This window comes from Calonectris borealis, chromosome Z (genome assembly GCF_964195595.1).
Source record: "Calonectris borealis chromosome Z, bCalBor7.hap1.2, whole genome shotgun sequence".
Classification (NCBI taxonomy): domain Eukaryota; kingdom Metazoa; phylum Chordata; class Aves; order Procellariiformes; family Procellariidae; genus Calonectris; species Calonectris borealis.
In genome coordinates this window covers 7,228,074-7,250,480 of record NC_134352.1, presented here as the reverse complement: position 1 = coordinate 7,250,480, position 22,407 = coordinate 7,228,074, and the positions used below count along the sequence as shown (strand labels likewise).

Sequence of the window (22,407 nt, the reverse complement as noted above, 5' to 3'; positions counted from 1 at the left end):
TGGTAATTTTAAGAATAGGGAAGTTAATCTTGTAAAAATGCTACAGCTTTGCTTTACAATCTTAAGAACATTGGGAATACTTAAAAGCTGACTAGGAAGGAAATTGATTAATAAATAAAATGAATATACTGAAACTATGGCATTTGGTGCACAAATATTCACTATGACGTTAAGATCTAGGAAAGATGATTTGAGATGATGCTACTGTAGGTTTTGCTGTTTCTTTTTAAACTTTAGCAGGACTTCGGGACACTTCTGTTGTGACAGTTTTTCTTCATTTCACCATGTTCTTCAAAATTAGTGGTGTTTGTTTGATCCAAAACCAAAGAGAAGTGCTCAGGTTTAGTTAGTGTCATCCATTGCAAAAATGTCCACTCAGACATGTCACCCAGTGTTTAATAACATGCAGAGGTTATATTTGTATATGCAAACCATTTATTATGGCACAGAAAGGCATGCAAACATCAAATTAAAATGTTTATTAGTACTCTAGCTTGCACAAAAGGAACTTCTGATCTTGGTCTCTCCTTGCCCTTGTACAAGGCCAACAGAGAAACATTGGCTGCTGTGACAACCTTGAACTCCATGAATGTCGCCAAGAGGGTGACCTTTCCAACCAAAACCAGCAAACAGAACTTTGTCATTTTCCTAGAATTTAGCAGTAACCAGACTGTTAAAAACAACTGTACCATTTAATTGAGATAACAACTAAGAATAAAGTCAAGTAAGGCTAACAACCAAGACTCACTTTGATAATTTTACATGCAGGTGTACAGTGGAGTAGCTGAGTCTGTTGAAATAGCCTCAAATTGGAAAATTTGAGCTCATCGATTTCAGAGTCCGTGTTTAGTACCAGCAGAACACAGCAGCTCGACACTTCCCAAAGGCAGGGTGAGTGACGTTACAATTTCTGAGCGGTTACACTGGGTCAGTTAACTTCATTGGGTTTGGATGCAGGTTATTTACCTCCATGAACTTCAGGCAACCACCGCTGGGAACCAGGGCCGTTATCTTCCTGCCCTTCTGGATGAGCTGGACGCTAACGCGTTGACGGATGGCAGAGCTGGGCTGCTTCGCTTCCGCAGGTCCCTTCCACAGAGGAGCGAACGGACACCGAGCAGCAGTTTCTTCGTGGTCGGTCCCGGGCGGCTCCCCGGTACTCAGCGTGCCAGGCTCCGCCACGCTGCCGGCCGCAGGTGCCCCGCCGGGCTCTGCAGAGGCGTGCTTGCAAAGGCAGCCACAAGATCCTGCTCTGGTGGGTCCCTCCTCTCCCTGGCTAGGTGTTTTTGCGGTGAAATATCCCAAATTAGTAACTCTGCTGGGAACAGCCGCCCGGGAGGGCCGTTGGCAGCTGGGTGGAAACGGGTTGTTGTCTTTGGAGAACGCCAGCACTGTTACATAAGCGCTTCTAAAATTAAATGTGTCAGTTGGCCGAGCAGATAAATCCACCCCAAATCCCACAATTTATCTTAAAACTCCCGGTATAATCTGATCTCCGCTGTTCCCTGTGAAACCCGATTGCTGACGTCCCGCAGAGCTGTAAAACGAAAGCCTCAACTGGAGGGCTCCAGGGGCCGACCTCTCTGCAGCCGGTCCCTCGCTCCCCGGCACCCATGCCCCGCGTCCCCACCGCCCCCGCGGGCGGCAGCCCCGCTCCCCCGGCCCGGCCCGGCGGCAGCCGCGCTCCCCACGGGGCGGGAAACTACAGCTCCCGTCGTCCCTCGCGCCGCCGCCATTTTGGGTCCGTGTAGCCCCGCCCGAGGCGCGGCCTGCTGCCTCCGCCGCCGGCCGCGGCCGTGCCCGCCCAGTTCCCTTAGCGCAGCCCCAGCGTGTGAAGTGCTTTCAGTGTTTCCTCATGCGGCTCTTCCAGCAGGGAGAACAACAAAAGGAGGCTGAAGAAAAATCGGAGGGAGAATTAGGGCTTTGGCTACCTTGTCTGGTACCTCAGAGCCTGTGGCTTTCTCGCACCTGAACGGCAAGTACTTTACAAAACGCTGATGGGTGTAAAACAAACAAATCAGTCCTCTGGCTGCCAGTTACATTCTCCAGGGCAGTGGAGATACACAAGCGTTGGGACCGCCTTCCACAGTGGGTAGCTCTACCTTGTAACGTAGACTGAGCTTTCTTGTGGTTTTTTTTTGTGTGTGGTCCCCCTCCCGTGAAGGTAGACTAAGAATCAGAAGCTTCATGCTTGATCCAGTCTCCATTCAGACCAGTTGCAGTAGGGCCTGGAGACCGTGTGGAGATTTCTCGAGATAGGATGGCATCCTTTGGGGTTGTTAGGAAGGGTGGAAAGAGTAGCAGGGAAGCAGGAAAGAGAGTTGTGACAGGATTAAGTTGTGCATCATCCCAGCCTGCGTGGTGGAGATGAAGGCTCTGCAGGCAAATTAGGTGCCCAGAGAGAGGATTTTGCTGGAAGTAAGACAAGCTTTTTCTATATATTAAGGCAAATTTTCTGTCCATGCTTGTGTTGCATTGCCAGTGCATTGTGAATATATCTGAATTGGAGGAACCACGCCTGTTTCAAAGTAATGCTATATTAAGTGCTAGTACCTTGTACAGTGGCTGATACCTCATACTTTGGTTGAGACATGTTATTTTAGAAAGCCTCTCAATTCATGGTGACCAGATATGTCATCTGAAGGTAACTATAAACTGTGTTGAAAATAGATTGTGTCGTTGTCAGCCTGAGGAGATGCTAGCCAAAGATGAATTATCCATGTTTAAAATTACATCTGCGGTCTCATTCATCGCATGCAAACTCTGTGTATGTATAATCATTGCAGCATCGGGCAGAACAGCTGTCACCTCGGAGTCTCCATCAGTGTTCATGTAATCATCCCATTTGACAGGGCGTTTGCTGGACTGTGGTGACACATTCGGGGATGTGTGGGATGCCAGCAGTATCGGCTGCCTAACCTATCAGTCTCTGATTGTTTGCTTCACAAACCTCACAAAACTGTGAACCCTTACACTGAATATAATTGCCAGCTGCTTTCTTAACTACCTTTTCTGCGAGCTAGATGCAAAAAAAGAGTCGTGTTTAAAGTACAGTAAGATCTCCTGCTGTGCCTCCTCCCTGGCGGTAGAAATGTCTGAACTGCCATGATACTAAGTAAAAAAGGACTAAGTGGTAGCTGCTTTATCATCAAAGGATGAGTTTTGCATGAAGAGTAATCATGAACAAAAGCTTGTTGCCAGAGGTGGAAAAAAAGATGATAAACAGCAGTTTAATCTTATTTGGAATATTGGCCGCTTTTAGCCCACCATAGCCCATCTTATAGGATGTAAACAAAACTATTGACTTCCCATTGACTTTGTCCTGCAGCAGGTTCATTGGATGCCTTTGTGGAGTTGAATGTGACCTCGTGTGTTCCTTAACATAGTGTGTGGGCTTTGCCCATGACCCTCTGTTCACCCTTTGTCGACTGTGTATGTATGTAGTTGAAGCATGTGACCGAGCAAGCTTTGTTTGGTTGATTTCAATGTGAAACAGGCAAATGTACAACAGCGATTAGTCAACTGAATCACAACAGCTGATCTAATCATGCCCTTATGAGGACTACTGCATGTAAGGCTCCATTTAAGCTTTCTTTTTAAACTCAGTAATGCAGAGATGATGGTATTGTCATCATTCTTCACCAGAATGAAGTAAATGCTTAGGATGACTTCTTTGCTTTCAGTCAGTCTCATTTCATTTTAGATACCATGTAAGTCTGTTTATGCTTGAACCTCATAGAAAAGCAACATTTTTAGGAACTGTATCAAATATTTAATATTATTGTTGTTGTTTGTTGTTACTATTATTATTGTTATTAACAAGTGTAAAGAGATAAGGAAAGACACTTCTTCATGCTCTTTGCTTCTACTATTATTTCAGATTATGACTGTTGATTAGTGAGTTACTATCAGCACCCGTTGTATTAGTGTATAGTGAGGAAGTCAGTATATTTTCACTGATTTATACGGGTTTAACGTATGTTAGCAGTTTGGCGTTACATGTTGTCTTGGTTGTCTGCAAAACCCCCTTTGTTTCTGAGCAAATTGACATGTTCTTTTCCCCTCTTTGACTATGTGAAATGGTGGTCTAAGAAGGCAGGTTCCCTTTAGAAATTGATAGCACCATGGAAACACACAGGCTGGAGGTACAAATAAACATTCTGTTGTCACAGAATGGACTACAGGACGTTATTTTGGATTCAGCCTGTATTGACTTTAGCTGTGGCCTGCCACGTGTTGTTTATACTACTTTCTCTCACTTTCTGTGCCCTCAGAGGACACATGATTTGTTCATTTGTGCCATACTGGTTTGTATTTCAGCATTTTTATTTCTTTAGCTTTTGCTCCCATGCTGATGAGGAACACTTAGAAGACAGCAGCACATGAATGAAATCTGAAGGCACCGTCAGAAAGCCTCTGTGCCTTTCCCCACCCCACTTATTTTGAAGGGACTATGGTTCAGGAGCACTAAAACATTTTAAAAAGTCAGTGACATGAGTAGCTTCACAGTTTTTAGCAAGGTGTATGGCACTTCTGCCTCCATCCAGGGCTGCTTAAAAATTTTCAGCTCTGTATTGGTGTGATTATTCCAAGTTAACATCATACATTTCTGGTGCTTCACAGAAAATTGAGAGATTATTTTTGACTGGTCCTTGCTTATCACTACGCTCCCTTATCTCATTTTTCAAGCTGGGATTCTCACGTAAGTATCTGAATTCGTCCTTAAATTGGATAGAAGCAGTACTGCTGAGGACAAGCTGTTGAGTTTTAAGATTAGTGAATACTCTCTGTATCACTGAAAAAGAAATTAATTAAGATGGTAAATCCTTTTTAATAGTTACAATGCTAAAACCACTATCTTTATCTTATATCTGGAATGCAATAGACAGGAACTCTTAATCAGTGAAGTAGGGCTTACTGTGTGATCACATCAGCGGGTAGCTGACGTTAGCTGCCGAGCAAGAAGGCAGTGTGTGCGTGTGTGTCCATAGGTAGGTGTATACACATAGCTGTTAGCAGGAGCAGTGATTGATATTTAAGTGGAGAAGGGTGCAGTGTGACTAAACGTCAGCTAAGTGCTGGTCTGAGCTTCCTTTCGAGAGTGAGCCGCCCACGCTGAAGGCGGGTACCAAGAACCCGTTTCTGCCTGGGCGCCGGAGTTCCCTCCAGACTGGTCACAGATCCATAGCTGTGTTCATGAAGGTGGCCAGACTGCCCATGAGCGCGCTGCAGAGCACGTTGCGCCTGGTCCACCGGTAAGTATCCTGATTTCAGCTTTCCTGGTCCTGTATAGGCACTGTGAATGCAAGCTGCAGTTAGTGAGCTATGTGTGGAGAACGCATGTGGGTCATCGGGTTTGAGGAGTCAGCTCATGTGCCTTGCCCTCTTCTTTGCCATCATGAGCACAGCTGATGTATGTTTTGAGAAGGCTGACGAGGACAGAGGGTCTTCAGAAGAGGCACCCATGCCCACGTATCTTTTGAGAATGACCCATCCCAGAACCAACCTGCCGTATTCACAGTGGTGCGTATGCACCTTGGTGTCTCGGTCTGACAGTCCAGAAACAGAGGCACTGTAATTCTGTGGACATTTAACAGCTGTGGTCTGGCTTAGAGTTATCTGTGAATATAAAGACAATTGAGCCAGAAAGCTGGACACACACAAACTGAATTAGTGCTGAAGACAGGAAATGACTTCCAAATATTTGACTTCTAAGCTTGCTATGTCTGCTTTCACATCTGTAAAATGGGGATAATACTATTACTCTGAAGGTATTGTAAGACTTCAAAACACATGTAATTCTTTCTCTGGTTATCAATGGAAGGAGAAATTTCAGAGCTGTTTGGAAACAGCACCTTCACCTTTCTTTAAGGTTCTTACAGGTAAGAAGTGCTCTTCAGTGTGATTGTAGAGCCTGGAGAGACCATCTGATTTTATTTCTTTTTTCCTTAGCAAACAGCTTGCATCCTGGTACCATTTCCCCAGAACATGTAATCTTTAATTCACAAGGAAGCTGGAATGTGCCAGCGGTAGGTGTCTGCCATCAGAATAAACCTGAGCACATGAAGAATTTCTCCCGTGGGTAGCGGTGTGGCGATGGAGTGGCGAATCCCGCCCCTGATTGGCTGGATCTGCTGCCCGTCATGCTGCCAGGCATGCGCCCGGCTGCTCGCTGGACCAGAGGAGCAGATGTGCTGGGTGTGGAGGGACTGGCTGTCTTCTCAATGGAAAGAAACGCTGCCGTTAGGTTCCTACTGCTTTTTTTGTATGTGGGATTCACAGCATCTGTGGAGCAAATGATTGCGACAGTGGATGGCAGGTCAGTAATTGAGTGTGTATCCGCAAACTCTGTTGGTGGAGTTGAGTGCATGTTTTAAATCTTGTAATTTGGTCATTTGTGCTGTGTGGAAGGAGATTCAATCGCAGTTAAGAATGTCAGGACGTGATTTTAATTTTCTTTTGAGGTTTGAAAACACCTAGGGCTAATACAGAAATGAATTATTTTGAAGCCTACACTGCATTAAAAATGTAACTTTAAAACAATTTTATAAACAATATTAGAAATGGTTTTAAAATGAGTATTTTCTGGGCATCTGTCATATATTCCATTACATTTTAATGACTCTCACACTGACTTTCCCTGGTCTGTGTGAAAAGGAAATTATAAATAGAAAAGGGGTATGAAACAGCAAGGGCATGAAAACTACTCCAAGAAACATAGGTGCTAAAATATTCTACTTGTGTAGAATGAATATTTAAAACATGAATTCGATATTGCAAAGAAGTATTAAATTTAGGAAATTGCTAGAGATTTGGATTTATCATTGTTTATAGTGCTATTTTCTTCTCTAATGAAATATAAATAGGAAGCCCAAATCACAGCAGGGGAAAGAGAGGACTTTCTAGAGCCAAGCATTACAAAAGTGAAAACAGCCTAGACTCTATTAGTTGAATCATGCCCCAAAATCACTAATAACACAGCTCAAATGTGCTGATGAAGATCACAGCTGGCAGTAAAATCTGTGCATTTAAGGCAAGAAGGACATGTGGTGATTTGCTTAAGCTTGTATTAAGAGATCTGGTAGTCGGTTACCAATAAATACTACAATATGTTTTCATTTAAATAGCTTATTTGCTGTTCTCCTCTGCCAGTTTTCAGATTTGTTAGTGTCTTAGTATAATTGCACTTTTCTGCAATCAGATCAAAATCAGAGAGCAAGCAGTGGAGCACTGCATGAACTTTATTCTAACAGACGTTAAGAAATGAAGTTGCTATCTTGATGCCGGTGAATTGAATGCTTATTTTGCCTTTGCATTCAGTGGAGGTGAGGTTGTGCCTGCACAGTGTTAGAATCTGCTAGAAGTTCTGTGAGCTCAATTTCTTTTTTTATATTAAAAAAGAAAGCTCGAGTGTCTTGTCGTTCTGATCCAGTTCTTAGTGGACATCCATTAAAGTGCAGATCAAACCCCAGTATTCAGTGCATTGTAAAGTAATTATGTAAATCTGTCTCCCTGTGTCAAATCACACATGAGACTACCAAAATAAGACACAGAATACTTAAAATTTAAAAACTATAGGAGTCATGCAGATATTTCTTAATGAGAGAACTTAAATAGATACATGTAAAACTTAATAACATTTTTTGTTAGGATGTTTCTTAGAAGGAACTGTCTTTTGCGTTGAATCTCAGCTCCCAGGCTTACACATTTATAATTTTAATAACTTCATTGAAATTACTTATGACCAATGTCCCTAGGACTACAACCAGTTCATTGCTACCACATGCTCAGCAAGCGTTCATCATCTTTCGTCATAACTTTGTTTTTAGTGCGTTTGAAGGTTCACATGTTATTTTCCAATTAAATACTTCATTAAGCTAATTGAAACTAGTTCAGCAGCCAGTGAGGTAGTGTGCAGCTGGACAATATTAGTATTAGAGTGATAATTCTGAAATAATGGAAATATTGCAGGAGAGTGCATTTTGCCATTTGATGCAGTTTGTCAGAGCAGCAATATGAAGAGTCAAAGGCAGTGTGAATATGCCTTCCTTTAACTTTGTGGCGTGAAAACTGTCTATGGCCTCCACACTCGCTTGCTGTTGAGTGCCAGGCTTATTCAGGCGGCTCGTCTGGAGTGGACAAGAGACTGCTCACGTGGAAGTCTTCAAGGGCTGGAGCCTATATGAACTTTTTCAGACAAACAAGCTAGACTTGGTTGTCTTATGTAGATGGATAATGTCCTCTGATAAGAGGGAATTTACACTTCTTTATACTTATAATCTTATTTAATTGGGTTTTACATAGTGATTAGTAATCCCAGTGCTTTGTATTAGGGCTAATCCAATTTCATGTGGGTTCCTGACGTACTTGGTATGGTAAATTCAACATACAACATACATGTCTGGGTGTATCTGGGCTAGTTATTTACAAACTGGTAAGGAACAATATTAGTCATCAAAACATATACCATGTGTGCAACTGAATTTGAAGTTTTAGGGCAGAGTAGCTGAAAAAAAAGATAAATTTAAAAGTTTAGTCTCTAATTCAGTGTGCTAAAAATGATTTGCTCTCACAGATTTCAGTTTTAGCCACTGTTTGCTGATAGTTTTGCAGGCAGTGGAGAAAGTGGCTGTAGTGCTAGCTAGTTTCCTGTCTCTCATATATGTACTTAACGTTTTTATGTAAAAAAGGGAATACACATTTTTAATGTGTTGTTATTTTTCCATTTCTTCTTACAATGCTTTTGTTCTATGAAACATGTTCCAGCTGAGGACAAAAGGGCCTTGCTGCCAGAGGTCACCTGTGAATTCCACAGCTTGCCTTTTGATTGGAAAGACTGCTGATTTGACAGCAGGACGGCTATTGAAGGCCACCCGTTCCTGTCACAGATCACACACTTCTGTGCCACCTCAGGGTTACTGAGGGTCAAAGGCAGCTGACAGACTCGATAACATCAACTTCAACTTGTGCTTGTTCAGAAACTGGGAGGCGATCCTCCCTTGCGCCACTGAATAGACTGTGCCATAGCGATCTGGCTTTAGTAGGACAAAGCAAAGACTGCAAACCTTGCCATGATGGATTGCCCTTGCCTTTTTCTAACAGGACTGCATGCATTGTGCAGGAGGAAAGGAGGCAGCCAGCATTGCTAGTAAACAGGGTAACGAACAAGAGTACCTAGGTGGAGATACTTGACTTGCATGCCTCCGCCTGCCTCCCAAGTGTGCCTGCCATGTGGCTGATCGTATTTGTCATACTGTGGTACTTAGCGGTGGTTCCTGGGTCACTCTCTCTGCTGCATTCCTCATGAAAGCATGAATATTTCATTAGCTGGGCACATTCATCTATATTTGAGTATCTTCATGCTGAGAGCAGAAACTTGACATTTCTTCTGTAGCAGCATGGCTGCACATTGCTGTTGTTTTACATGTGATGTACAGGAGTCAAACTGCATTGTCACGAGCGCCCAGCCTGCACACGTGGGCTGCGTGGAGGCTGGTTATAACCATTCTGCTCAGGAGGTAACCCCACAGGGGCGTTCGCAATGAGTATGCCTCGTATATTCGTTGTATGCTCTCCTGAAGGCTTGGTGCTGCCTCTGAATTAACATTTCTCAAGATGATTTAATTGGCATGACCATGGTATTAGCCTTATCCCAGATGGGAAGCTAAGTAATGATTTTTTTTTAAAATGACAATCGTGAAAACAAAAATAACCCTTCCTCTTCCCAGAACCAACATAAAAACCTTTAAAGTCCAGTCAGGGGATGAAATTAATTATGCAATTTTACACCAGCCTCCTCTCATCCCAATGTTTTAGTCTGCATGGTGATTTCCAAACTGGAGTAATGGGCTATGAGCTTTTAATTATGTGTATAGGGAGGAGCTAGAAGTATAACTAAGCATAACTAAATATATATAGGTACAACTAAAGATAACTAAAGTTAGTATAACTAAATAATTTACATTAATTTCCTTTTGGTGTGCCTCATTTTTGTGGCTATTATCATGAAAAGATGTCCCAAAATTGCCTTTTCCAGCCTGAAGGCACAATCTGTCATGAAGGAAGACTAGAAAAGAAAAATAAGGCTGCATCAAATCACAAAACCCATGTTCCTAATTGTTAAACAACCTAAGAGAGAGTTTTACCTGAGCAAGAAAACAATGTTCAGTCCATTTTAACCATGTCTTTTGTTACCTGTCTGTCAAAATGAGGATTATTTCCACCCATCTCTGAAGGCTGTTCACTACTGGGACGAGACCTTCAAGCAGCTTTAGAGACTCAGCTCAGCATTAACCCTGGCTCCAAAAGCGTGGTGGGGGAGAGTGGGACCCACTCTGAAAGTGCACAGCCTCCTTGAAGTCACCTGGGATTTAACAGCTCTGACTGAGGAGAGAGTTGGTCTCACTATATGTAATTAAAACTGCCAGACTGATTTTAAACTGTTACCTACGTTGAACTTTTTTGAAGATAAGATCTTTTTAAGGTTTTTTCAGCTCGGATCACAGTCATTGCTGCGGTGCTGCAGAGCCTAGCTGTCTTTTTGTGCTGTGTTATGTTTTCTCTAGAGACTGTCTTCTGCTTTATTGCCCCAGCTGCTGAAGGGACTGAGCAACCTTCCCGATGGTCTGGAGCAAAGCTGCTCATCAGACCAGGTGTTTGGCGGCAAAGTGACAAGCTGGAATACAGACTCTGCTTCACTTTTGTCTGTTTTGCCTTCTGGGTTTGAGGAGGTTGCAAGGGGACACAAGAGATCTATTTGTGGCAGCAGAGAGTATGTCTGTGAAAGGACATTCTCACGGAAGAGACACTGATCAGAAGAAAGAGCCTGCTGCCCTCCTGAACCTCGAATGTAAACCAGACATTGCCTGTGAAATCTGGGCTTTGCTGAAGCTGGTAACATTGCCATGCGTTTCAGGTGAGCTGGGTTCAGTGTGATCAAACTCCCTGACTGCCAGAGCCGCATGGGCATGGCAACAAGCAAGGCAGGCTCTAAGCCATCCCACGTTTCTTCTTTGTTGGCATTACATTGTTCAGACTCATATTTATCTGCCATTAAGGATGCCGCGGTGGAAATTAGGTTGGGATCACTCCTGAAATACATGCTAGTGGGTAACGCAGATCTCCCTACCCAGGTAGTCCAGTGGGTTCACCCAGCTGTTTGAGGGCTCCACAGCCAGGCCAAGGCTTGACCCTGCAATTCAAATACCTTATGGTACAATTTACATATAAATACTGAAAACTGCTTTTATTCCTAGACCTTATGTATTGGTGTTTGCCTATATCTTTTCAAGTATTTGCTTTTGTGGTGGGTTGGAAAGCGGGTAAGAAACAAGGCAAGAAAAGAAGATGGAAGTGTATTTCCACATGAAGTGGTTGTGAGGCAGCTCCAGCCTCACCACAGCTTACAGCCTGGAAGGCACTGTGCGGGCAGAAGTAGGGCAGGGTGTACAGGGTCTCTGGGGGATGATGCTGGGCTGTGAGTGCGGGAGGGCCGGTGTGTTCACCTGCTGGGGAACGCTGACAGCAAACATGAGAAGTGGGCACATGTCATCAGATCAGTAGATCAATTCACTGTAGGGGGCTGCAGGTCCTAAGGAAGTTGCTGTGGTGTGGAGGAGGCAGGAAGGTGTTCCTGTGACTGAAGGAGTGGAGTCTGGTCCTAAGGGGGAGCCTGGTTTCTTGGACTTCTTTTGATCTTGTAGGTCATTTGGTGATGTACGTGAATCCACTGGGCTGCATTCTCCAGTTCAGGCAAGCAGATCATACTTGCACCAGCTGAAGACTTATCCCTAAATTATACCAAAGAAGAAAATCAAAGACTGAAAATTTCACGAGCCTGGTAGTTGTCTCTTGAGATGCGCTTCACTCGCTCCCAGCCTTGCAGCTGACTTCCATGGGATTTGGGATTGCTTGGAACTGTTCAGGAGCTGTCTTTAGATGGCTGTAAATCTGGGCATACTAGCCCAGTGCATTTGCTCTGTCCTGGAGGAATTCAACATGTTGCTTCTGATCCTCACGGGGGGCTGAGGATGGTGCAGTGCTATGTCTGTGTTCCCCTGCTTGTGGGCTGGGACGGGTTCAGTCTCTAACCCAAAACTGATGTCCTATGGAAAGAGTCAAGAGGGGTAATGAAGCCTTTAGTCAATATGGTAAGGATATGGGCATGCCTGGCTGGGCTGCTCCATCTGAGGAATCTCTGAAAAAGAGACATTTTTAGCCTGAGTACACTGGCTTTGGGATTAATTTGCCCTGTTCCTGTGACATTAACCAGCTAAGGATCTGAGTTTGTTTCGAATGTTTTATTGGATGAAGCAAGAACAGGAGCTCTCCCCAGTAACCTTGCTGCAGTTTAAATCCAGATGCTGTACAATAAATATTTTTCTCCTCTCTTCCAGTTTACGTGCGTTTTCAGTTCAAGATTCTCTGCAAAGAAACGGTAAGGCTTTTTTTTTTTCAGTGGGCTGAATGCCTGGGTACTGGCTCTGTTAGTGCGGCTATAAAAGATCTTCACTCCCAGATGTTGCTTCTGTTGGCATTAGTGACTCTTCTGTCAATCGTGTTGTTAAAGCATATCCCTCTAAAAATGCCCTTTAAAGGATTTGCCTGGTTAAAATAATCATTTACTGACTGACTCTGAGATATGGTGAGAATGTGGAAGAAAGAAGTTTTCACTCATTTTTTTTTAACCAAATGAAAACAGAGTTAGATGTTTGAAAGATGGAGCTGTGAGAGTGTCTGTGAAATGATCTGTCATCTGTGAAATTTCAGTCTCCTGGCAAGCAGTCAGGCCGTCAGGTTATTTGTCACAGCTTCACATCTCTGGCCAATGCAAGTGAAGAAATTCCCACCCATAGTTAGATGCTTTTGCCATGCAATTCAACACACAAGCTTTGACAATAGAATTTGTTGTATGAAGAAAGAAGCTTTTGTTAAGTGTGTTTGGGGTGATTAAATACATGTATAGGCTGAATCCTGTCATTTTTGGGCACTGAAGTTCTTCCCAGTAAGGATGGCAAGATGTTCAATGAAAAGAGGAGGAACCGTGTTGCACAAGTAAGGTAAACTAAACTAGCAAATGGATGTATTGAAGGCAGTATTTGCACCAAGCCAAATATTTTCCAAGTCAAAATCAGGTATTCTGAAATACACATTTCCTGCAGGGATAATTATTGTTTTCACAAAAACATGCAAGATTATGCTTTTATAAATGAATCGATGTTTTCTTTGTGTGTAATAACACACTTTCTTCTGCAGGTCAACATTATGGTGGTGTGAAGCCAAAATTTAACGTAAATCAAGTAGCAATTACACAGGTAATGTTTTAAGGAACTGGATCTGTGAAGTTTTTTCATAGCACATTGAGATCTTTTAATCTGCATTACTGAATTAAATAATATATTGTTTACAAGAAATAGCCAACAAATACATTGTTTACAAGAAATAGCCAACAAAACTGTCTAAATCATTGTGATGTGGTACTAATTCACAACCTGTACAAGAAATCTTCTGCTTTTCTGAGAAGTGAGGTGAGACTTCAGTTGCTGTTGCTGGTGCTGACTGGCAGTGGGTTTGGGCAAAGGGTCTTACTGAAAGAATCAAATCCTATCATCCATATTCTGTACAATGCCGTTCGGCTTCTGCGGCCAGTATTTTGCTTGTATCACTTGGTACTAAAAGAATAGCTGAAGCAAAACTGCTGATTGTCTAAATTTAGTGGGAGTTTTTCTCGAGTCCAGCCTGTAGGTCTTGTCAAAAACTGAGCATAAAAGGCTTCCTTATCAAAAACCCTGCAAATGATGCAATCTAATGTAAATAATCTTTTGATTAAATATCTCTCATCTGTACTTCTGAGAAGACAGCCTTATCATTTACACAAATGACAGTCATAGTCAGCGTTTCTTGCTGGCTGTTGCATCACTTTTTCTGACCATGATCTTACCTGGCTTTCAGCTTATTGCTGTGAGTACTTACTAATTTTAGTCCTAAAGCAGTCTTGTGCCATATGTAAGGTCAACTATCAAAAGGAGTCTTTCAGGGTCTGAGCTGGGAGACGCGATTCGCTAATCTGAACAGGAAAAAAAAATCTCCCTTTAAGCTAAGACAAAGCTTTGGAGCTTAACCGCATCCCTTCTCCCTTCTGGAGCCTGGTAAGATGCTGTTTATGACTGGGACTCAGAATACTGCTCTTGTTTGTACATGATTTGAACTTGCTTAATCACATGACATGCAAAACAGCCATGCAGACATTGTGTACGTTATCATATTCAGGTAGGACGTATGTGTAGATGGAAAAGAGTTGGTGTCTGGAAATTTTAGTTTGAGATATGGAAATGACAGTTAAATTTTTCAGTCCTTTCTGAGCCCTAACTCACTGTCTCAAATTATATTGCCTGACAGCCAAATTGTCCTCCTTTTGCTGTGAAATTTGGCTTAGAAGGGATAGCATTTTTCTAATGTCTACAGAGGACATGGAAGCTGCAGTCCCAAGGTTTTAATCTTGCGAACGACTGATTTTGTAAAGGCAGGGGTCCATACTTGAGCCATCCTCTTCTGCAGGAGGCATTTTCCCCATTTTAAAGCTGTCAGGAGCCAAATTGTCTGCAGGTAGATGTAGACTTGGACATTTCTTTCACCTGGAGATCTGCCTAGTGTGCTTTCAGTGTGGTAGGCTGTGTCCTTGGCCCAAGCTGAGTTCTCTTTAGCGTGTTGAAGTAATTCTTACAGGTGTCCTAGAGAGTATTCTGCTGGAGTGAGCACCTTGTGATTCTATCTTTGCTTCAATTTTTTATATTGGGCAGCTCTACGGTGAGATGGGAGCATGCTAAGAATGTGGTTTGCCCCAGTGATGCTACCCAGGCAGAATAGATATAACTTATATTGGCTCTCTGGCCAGTTGTGCTGGAGCTAGAGGAGTGTGTGGTACCATTCCCATGGTGAGAACAGCTTAGCCAGAGATTTCTCTGCTTCCTCAGTTCAGTATTGCTGTGGCTGAGAACTGGCTCCACAGATGCTCTCCAAGTGCTGGCCTCATTTATTCTGGTAGGATGGAGAGTAACTCCTGAAATACACATTTTCTGATACTGATCTTTTATGTGGTCTATCAGGTTGTCAGCTACAACTTGAGCAGGAGAGGACAGTGGGAAAGAGCATCCTGGAGGCCGTTCACCCACAGCCACTACAGTCCTCTCAACGTCACAGTTAACGGCATCCCCTGCATTCTCTTCTGGGCCAAGAGGATCATGATTAAGTTTGAAAACCACACGCAGCTGGATTTGACGGAGAAGACGTTTGGTGTCCATGCAACGGTGGATGTTGGAGATTCAAACTGCAGTGAAGACAATGCAATGTAAGGTGGCATTCTACTGTGCCAATGGAACTAGTACCAGATAACAAGTCTAGTAAATACATACTCAAGGAAACAGACCTTGTATTAGGTGGAGCCCCAGGGGCAAGCTCCTTCCTATAATGTCGTGACGTTGCAGGCAGCAGGGCAGCATGGGTTATATACTTTCAGACCAGTCTTTCATGGAGCACTGTCATGTTTTAACCCAAGCCGGCATCTAAGCACCACGCAGCCACTCACTCACTCCCCTGCAGTGGGATGGGGAGAGAATCAGAAGGGTAAAAGTGAGAAGACTCATGAGTTCAGATAAAGACAGTTTAATAGGGAAAGCAAAAGCTGCGCATGCAAGCAAAGCAAAACACGGAATTCATTCACTGCTTCCCATCGGCAGGCAGGTGTTCAGCCATCTCCAGGAAAGCATCTCCATCATGCATAGCGGTTACTTGGGAAGACAAACGCCATCACTCTGAACGCCCCCCCTGCTTCCTTCTTCCCCCAGCTTTATGTGCTGAGCATGACGTCATATGGTATGGGATATCCCTTTGGTCAGTTGGGGCCAGCTGTCCCAGCTGTGTCCCCTCCCAACTGCTTGTGCACCCCCAGCAACCTCCCTGGGGTGGGGTGAGAAGCAGAAGAGGCCTTGACTCTGTGTGAGCACTGCTCAGCGGTGACTAAAACAATCCTTGCATTATCAACACTGTTTTCAGCACAAATCCAAAACACAGCCCCATACTAGCTACTATAAAGAAGATTAACTCTATCCCAGCCAAAACCAGCACAGGCACATAGGTGTACATAGCTGTCTTCATCTGTTGCCATGGTATAGTCAATCCTTCTGGCCAACCAGTTTTCCTGTTCGTGCCTGTTGACCTCTTTAGTGTCCAGCTGTTTTCCATAGTTGCTTGGGAGATTGAATAGTGGATCCTCTGCTGAATATGGGAGTTTAGGGGCTGGCTGTGCATGACTACTTATGCCTTCATAGAATGTGCGCCAGCAATAATGTAAACCATTGGTACCAGATGCAGATGTGTATTTAGAAACAGAGTTAGGTGGCCCCAAGTCCCAGGATGTAATCCATGAGTTGCTGAAGCCGAAGAATGAATTCACTACAGGTTTGCATGTGACCTGAAGAGATTTCCAAAAACCTGAACTCTACATCCCAGTCTGTCATAAACTTCTTCAGCATTTTCAGTGCTTTGCACCTGTTAACCTTACTGGATCCAAAATCCTCCAATCCCATGGCTATAATAGAAAGGCATGTAATTTTTTGTTGTTTCCTTTGTCGTGTACCTGACTACTTCTCTCCCTCCTTGTAGTGTGCTGGCTGGCTTCGTGTCTAATACCAGGTCATTGATTCCACTCTGGTAGGCAAGAGCCTAAAAATTTGGAGGTGGATACCTAACTGGGCATGTACGGAACATGAGCATTGCGTCTACCCCGGAAATGGTGTTTAAATCTGTAATGACACACAACAATAAAAATAACATGACCAAACCCAGCAGTTTCGTTGAGCTCCTATACAACATTTCACCTGTACGTCTAAAGACGTTTCCACAGGAAGTAGGCGTTACCTCTTTCTGATTTTACATCTGTGAAGGATAACCCAAGGTGCACAGAAATTTTAGTGAGGTTACAAGAAAACTAAAAGTATAATTGAAAAAGAAGCCAGGTTTTCTGCCTGTGGTATCATAGTATTCAACAAGGCAGTTTAAATTTTACGTCATCAGCATGGGAACTAATCCAGCACTATGTTTTGACAGGCAGAGGTACAGAATGGAATAATAATATTTTAAAGTAATAACTTAACAAACATTCCTTCTTCTCTTCTGGTCTGCAATTCAGAAATAATCTTAGTCTTATTGTAGATTGTAACCTAATAGAAAATATACTCATGCAAAAGTAAGGATTTCAAAACAGAAAGTACAGTATTATATTTGTTCATAAGGCTTTAAAAATCAGAAAGACAGTGCAGTGGTGGACTGCGAACTCCTACTGGAGCTGCTGTTTTGAGACACTTAGATTTGAGCAGGCTACTCTGTCTACCTATCTGTCACAGGTACCTCTGTAGTCTGGTTACAGTAGTGGATGCTTCATTCTGTAAATACAGAGTTCTAAGAAATTAGGACTTGCCCTGGCTCTGGCTGGGAGGGAGATAGTTCTCTTGTGTTTTGGGTTTGTGGCTAAAACAGTGTTGATAACACACCAGTGTTTTGGCTCTTGCTGAGCAGTGCTTGCACAGCGTCCAGGCTTTCTCTGTCACTCTGCCCCCTCAGCAAGTAGGTTGAGGTTGGCAAGAGGCTGGGAGTGGACAATCCCTGGACAGCTGACCCAAGTTGGCCAAAGTTATACTCCCTGCCGTATAACGTCATGCTCAGCAATAAAAACGGGGGTAGAGGAAGAAGAAGTGGGTAGGGGTTGTGTCTTCCAGGGTGGCCGTTGCTCAGGGATTTGCTGGGCATTGGTCTGCTCATGGGAGATGGTCAGTGATTGCCGTCGCAAAACTTCAGTGTTTTTTTTCCCCTCTTTCCTTCACTTATTAAACTCTGTCTTGATCCATGAGTTCTCTTTCTTTTGCTTTTCCTATTCTCTCCTCTGTCCTGCTGTGGGTGGGGAGTGAGCGAGTGGCTGCGTGGGTCTTAGCTGCTGGTTGGGGTCAGCCCGCCACAGGGCTGTATATTCTGCTTGATGCGTTATGCTGGAAGGTATTTGGGAATTTATAAAACACATTGTTCATTAAAAAAGCTGCAGGAAGAGTCAGGAAGCAGAACAACCATACAGCATACCCTTGACGTGCCTTTTATCAGTGTTTCACCATATCTGAGGTTTCATGTCAAAATCTGTGGGCCCAGAGCTATCTCATCTGCCATGTCTTCTGATCTTTCTCTTTGTTTCTCCCATAGTTTTCTGGGTAGCCTCGAACTAGGGACACAGCTGCTAAAGGCAAGCAGGACCTTGATGCTTAGTTTGAAGCTGAGGCTGGCATTTTTTGCTGGGGTCAAGAGATGTACTGTGACTACTGAGCCTTTTTTAGCCTTTTCTCCTCTTTTCTGTGGAGAGAGAGGAAAACACTACCCCTTCCCAATGGTTTTGCTTTCTTGCATGTTCTATACTTTATTATGTAGGTTTTAAGAGGCAAAATTTTATTATTAAGCCAACAAAATGTATGCCACTTGATCATGCAGTGCTACAATGCATTAATTCCAGAGATGGTAGAAGGATGGTAAAGTATGCATTAGTTTTCAATTAACCTGCTAGGGCCTTTCACTCTAGTAAACTTCAGGTGCTCGTGCTCACCGCAGATGTGCTTTGTAGAGCTACCTCACAGTGAGTGTATTTATATTGCTTAAAAGTACACATGCGTGAAATTTGAACTCAAATGTAATCTGCATTTTTTATGCTCTAGTATTTAAAAAGATGAGAATAACACAGCGGTTTACACTTTCTAATGACATACAGAGGTGATTCATGACTAAGATATTATGGCTTGAGAAGGAGAACACAGATCAAATGAACCTAATTGTCAACTGATGTTGGAAGCAGTGGGATTGAATTGTGTTGAAAGTTAAACATGCAGTTCTATTCTTTCTGGATAGTCTAGGCCTTGTTCAAATTAATAGGTGAACTACTGGATTTCACTGGAGGAAGATTTAATCCTTTCAGGTTTTTTTCCCACGGACTTCAAAGATACACTGAGCAAAAGGCTCCATGTATAACTGTGCTTAATCTTTTGTGCTGCTTTTTTCTCTTAAGATTTCTGAAGTTTTTATCTAGCCTGACATTACTTGCTTTTTGACCTAGGCTTTCTCTGAAGTTTGGTGACATTGGCAATTTAAAGGGGCTTGTTATTAGGTAAGTTTATATGAAAAAGAAAATATTAGATAATCACATGTTAATATATATTGTTATGCAGTTGCTTATGGAATTTGTTTTAGGACAATTTGTGTAAGCAAAAATAATGTGATAGAAACTGTTGATTGTATAATTGAGACACCTGCATTTAATGGGTCTGTCATTTGCCTGCCTTGTTTTATTAAGGCATTTCTTCTTCTGTGTTGACTTTTCTATTCATGACAAAACTTCAGGTCATCTCTTTTGAATGGAATCTTCCCATGTCTGAGATTTGTGCTAAACCTTGCTAATTAGCTACATTTTTGTCTGGGAGTTTTGCTGCAAGAACTGATAGTGTGGGCTGCTCAGGCATCAGACTGTGACTTGCTTTCTGTTTCCTTCTTGGCAATAGAAGAAAACAGCATTTCTTGGTAAATAATTTTCGATATCTTGGATGGAAGTACAATACCAATGTTGCACAGAGATTTTTCTCAGTCATTTAGAAAAAATCCGTTCACATTTCCTCTCACTGTGTGGGAGAGCAGCAAACTCTTTCAGCTGCAACAATGAAGAACTGCAAATCACTTTCCAGACTCAATAGAAGGAGCTAGAGCTCACGCTGATATAAATGGGTGAAACTCTGGTAATACCAGTGTATCTTCTAAGATTGTTCAACATGTGAGTTGAATAGTTGCAACTCTTAGTTAGACTTGTTTTCTTACTCATCTTTCTTCCCATACAATATTTTCAGATTCTTATTAACAACCAGCTATTACCAGCTGTCTGTTCAGAACTGGTTCAGTTTACACAGACTGCAACTTCTTTACAACCACTCCATACAAGCGACGTTCAATGCAACCAGAATATATGCACCAGCAAGTTACTCCTACCACTGTGAACATGTGAGCAGCTTGCAGAGATACGATGCACTTCTCATACCCAGCTCTGCAAATGATCTTTCAAAGCTTTGGGAAGTCACTTTTACTGATTTCCAGGTAATGTCATGGAAAATGCATCCCAGGGGTAGACTGATGGGAAATTTTGCACTTCACTGCCAAGAAAGTATAATGACCTTCCATGTACAGTTTACAGGATCTCCATGGAACTTGAAATAGGAATGAAGACTTAAATTATTATACTTATCTTCCTGTCAAAGGAAATGAAGGGCTTATAGATTTTCTATAGTCTCTTGCTTGGGTTTCCCTTTAAGTGTAGGGAGTGGATGTAACTTTCAGTGTTATGTCTCTCTGAGCTGGGCTCTTAAACCCTGCATCCATAACAGCATCAGTCACCAAGTATGGGATTCATCTCACTTAACTTTTGATGTCTAGTAATTTTAACCTTGTGCCCTGATTATAGTCACCCCAGCCTGCCTCTAAAGCCAGTGGATAATTCCTCTGACTGATCTTAAGTCCTTATTTTAGGATGAGATTAATCATCTTCTGAAAGTGCCTATTTTTCTGTGTTTGACAATAAGGGAGCCTAAGATGACTGCACTAGGATGTCTTGCTTTTAGATACTTAAGTCGTAGGGCATGAATAGCTGAAAAAGGGAATTGAGGGGGAAAGCTGATTTCCTGTTCTCACCATGTGGTAAGTGCCCGTGGACCGATTTCGTGAAGCAGACAGTCAATTCCCTGAATGCCAATGTAGTAAACTTCATGTTAGAACTGAAGCCACTATTGATATTGGCCATAGTTGAATGCAATTTCATGTAGATTAGCTGATTTGCTGCCATATACCGCACACTTGGATCTGGTGAGAAAAATCTAATATTAGGGTAGGCAATTGAGAATATTTCCTTGTTTGTCATGTTGAAGTTTATGCAGTTTGAAACAGAGACTCTGGCGATTCTCAACAAATGATGCTGGAAATGCACGTTAACTTGAAAGGTACCACGCTTACAATTAAATATTACTGGGCTATCAAGAGTGATGATCATAGAAGATTTTGTTTAAAACACAACTGCAAATCCTTTGGGCAGCAGAGTGAAGGGGATTAGAATAACTGGCAGTTTCTAGAAGACTGACCTGGATGAACTCTGAGCATTAACCCCAGCCAGCACTGATAGATACAATTTTGCAATAAGCAGATATTAAATTAAAAATTCTTACCGGCATCAGGAGCAAATTCATGAAGTTGCTTGTAACTGAGACGCAAGTACTTTACTTAATATAAGCCCTTTTGTTCTCTTTGTAGATTCAAGGTTTTAACATTGAAGAAGGACATTTTGCCTATGCAAAAGACTGTGCATCTTTTTTCTCTCCAGCAATACTTATGGGATTGGTTATGTCACTGATTCTGCTGCTGGTTCTTGCCTATGCTCTTCATATGCTGATCCACCTGAAATCTCTCGACAGGCACTATGAATGCAAAGCTTCTCCTGCCTATTTTGCACAGATGAAAGACAATGATGTGGGAGATGAGAAAGAGCCACTGAGAAGCAGTGGAAATGAGTCCTATGAACTTAGAAACCAACAGTTCGGTAAAATCTATATTTAGCAGTGTGCATCTGTCTCAGTGAAACAAGTGGTATTTTCTTCTGCTGGCACTATGTGGTTTGTGCAGATTTTTCACCAACTGATGAAAGGAAAAGTAGGTAACAGACTGTTAACCAGTTACTGTCAGTTACTTACTGATAACCATCTCAAAGATGCCTTGGGAAACAAGATGAGAGAAAAATCGCATTGTGAGTAAGAGATTTCATGTCGTGGGAGTTTATTACTGTAGTGCAAAACCATCATCCAGCTTATGAAGTCTTGAAGAGAGAATCAGTAATGGAGACTTTGAAATTAAATAAAGATACAAAAAATTGCAAAATAAAAAAAATCTCTTTGCTTGTTCTTTAAGAAGGCAAGATTTTTCCTGGTTTTGTATTTGCTTCATCCACCCTGCTCTGTGTCGTGATGAAATAGCATCCATTCCTTTCTCAGTATACATTTTCCTCTTATTTTCCGAATTACATCCCTGCCTCTTCGTCCTCATAAACTCCTTTTCCTCCTTTGGAGTCTTCAGAGCCGTATAAGCTGTGTATTATCCACCAGACTGATGAAGTAGTGATGGCTCTGGTACAGCAGCATCTTAATACTTTTCCCTGTCTAAGCTGGAGGCTTACTGTAAGGATCTAGTGGGAGAACAGTTGACATCTGGTCAAAGGCTTACCCTTAACTTCCCGGCTCAACTCCACGCCAAAAGACGGATTATGAGCATTATGCCCTGTAATTCTAGGTTAATTTC

The 22,407-nt window shown here is 42.6% G+C and overlaps 1 protein-coding gene across 7 annotated transcripts; it reads left to right on the top strand.

The window, feature by feature from the left end:
* Positions 1–1,796: 1,796 nt before the first annotated feature.
* Positions 1,797–22,011, top strand: LOC142075454 (V-type proton ATPase subunit S1-like protein). 7 transcript variants are annotated; one of them, XM_075136808.1, is made up of 9 exons: positions 1,797–1,975; positions 4,338–5,255; positions 5,953–6,319; positions 12,396–12,436; positions 13,255–13,313; positions 15,105–15,346; positions 19,142–19,192; positions 19,923–20,166; positions 21,370–22,011. In XM_075136808.1, exons 3-9 carry the CDS (start codon positions 6,144–6,146, stop codon positions 21,670–21,672), a joined length of 1,116 nt encoding a protein of 371 aa, XP_074992909.1. In that variant the 5' UTR covers positions 1,797–1,975; positions 4,338–5,255; positions 5,953–6,143; the 3' UTR covers positions 21,673–22,011. The 7 variants fall into 7 exon arrangements, with proteins under 7 accessions (XP_074992909.1, XP_074992908.1, XP_074992910.1 ...); XM_075136807.1 differs by having other exon boundaries at positions 4,321–5,255; XM_075136814.1 differs by lacking the exon at positions 1,797–1,975 and adding an exon at positions 10,728–10,915 and having other exon boundaries at positions 3,021–5,255.
* Positions 22,012–22,407: the final 396 nt, after the last annotated feature.

Excerpts from the sequence above, each read along its gene's own strand:
- LOC142075454 (XM_075136809.1), top strand. The coding sequence starts at position 6,144 with ATGCTGCCAGGCATGCGCCCGGCTGCTCGCTGGACCAGAGGAGCAGAT. Across the intron at positions 6,320-12,395 it reads ATTGCGACAGTGGATGGCAG|TTTACGTGCGTTTTCAGTTC; the intron begins GTCAGTAATTGA and ends CCTCTCTTCCAG. Across the intron at positions 12,437-13,254 it reads AGATTCTCTGCAAAGAAACG|GTCAACATTATGGTGGTGTG; the intron begins GTAAGGCTTTTT and ends TTTCTTCTGCAG.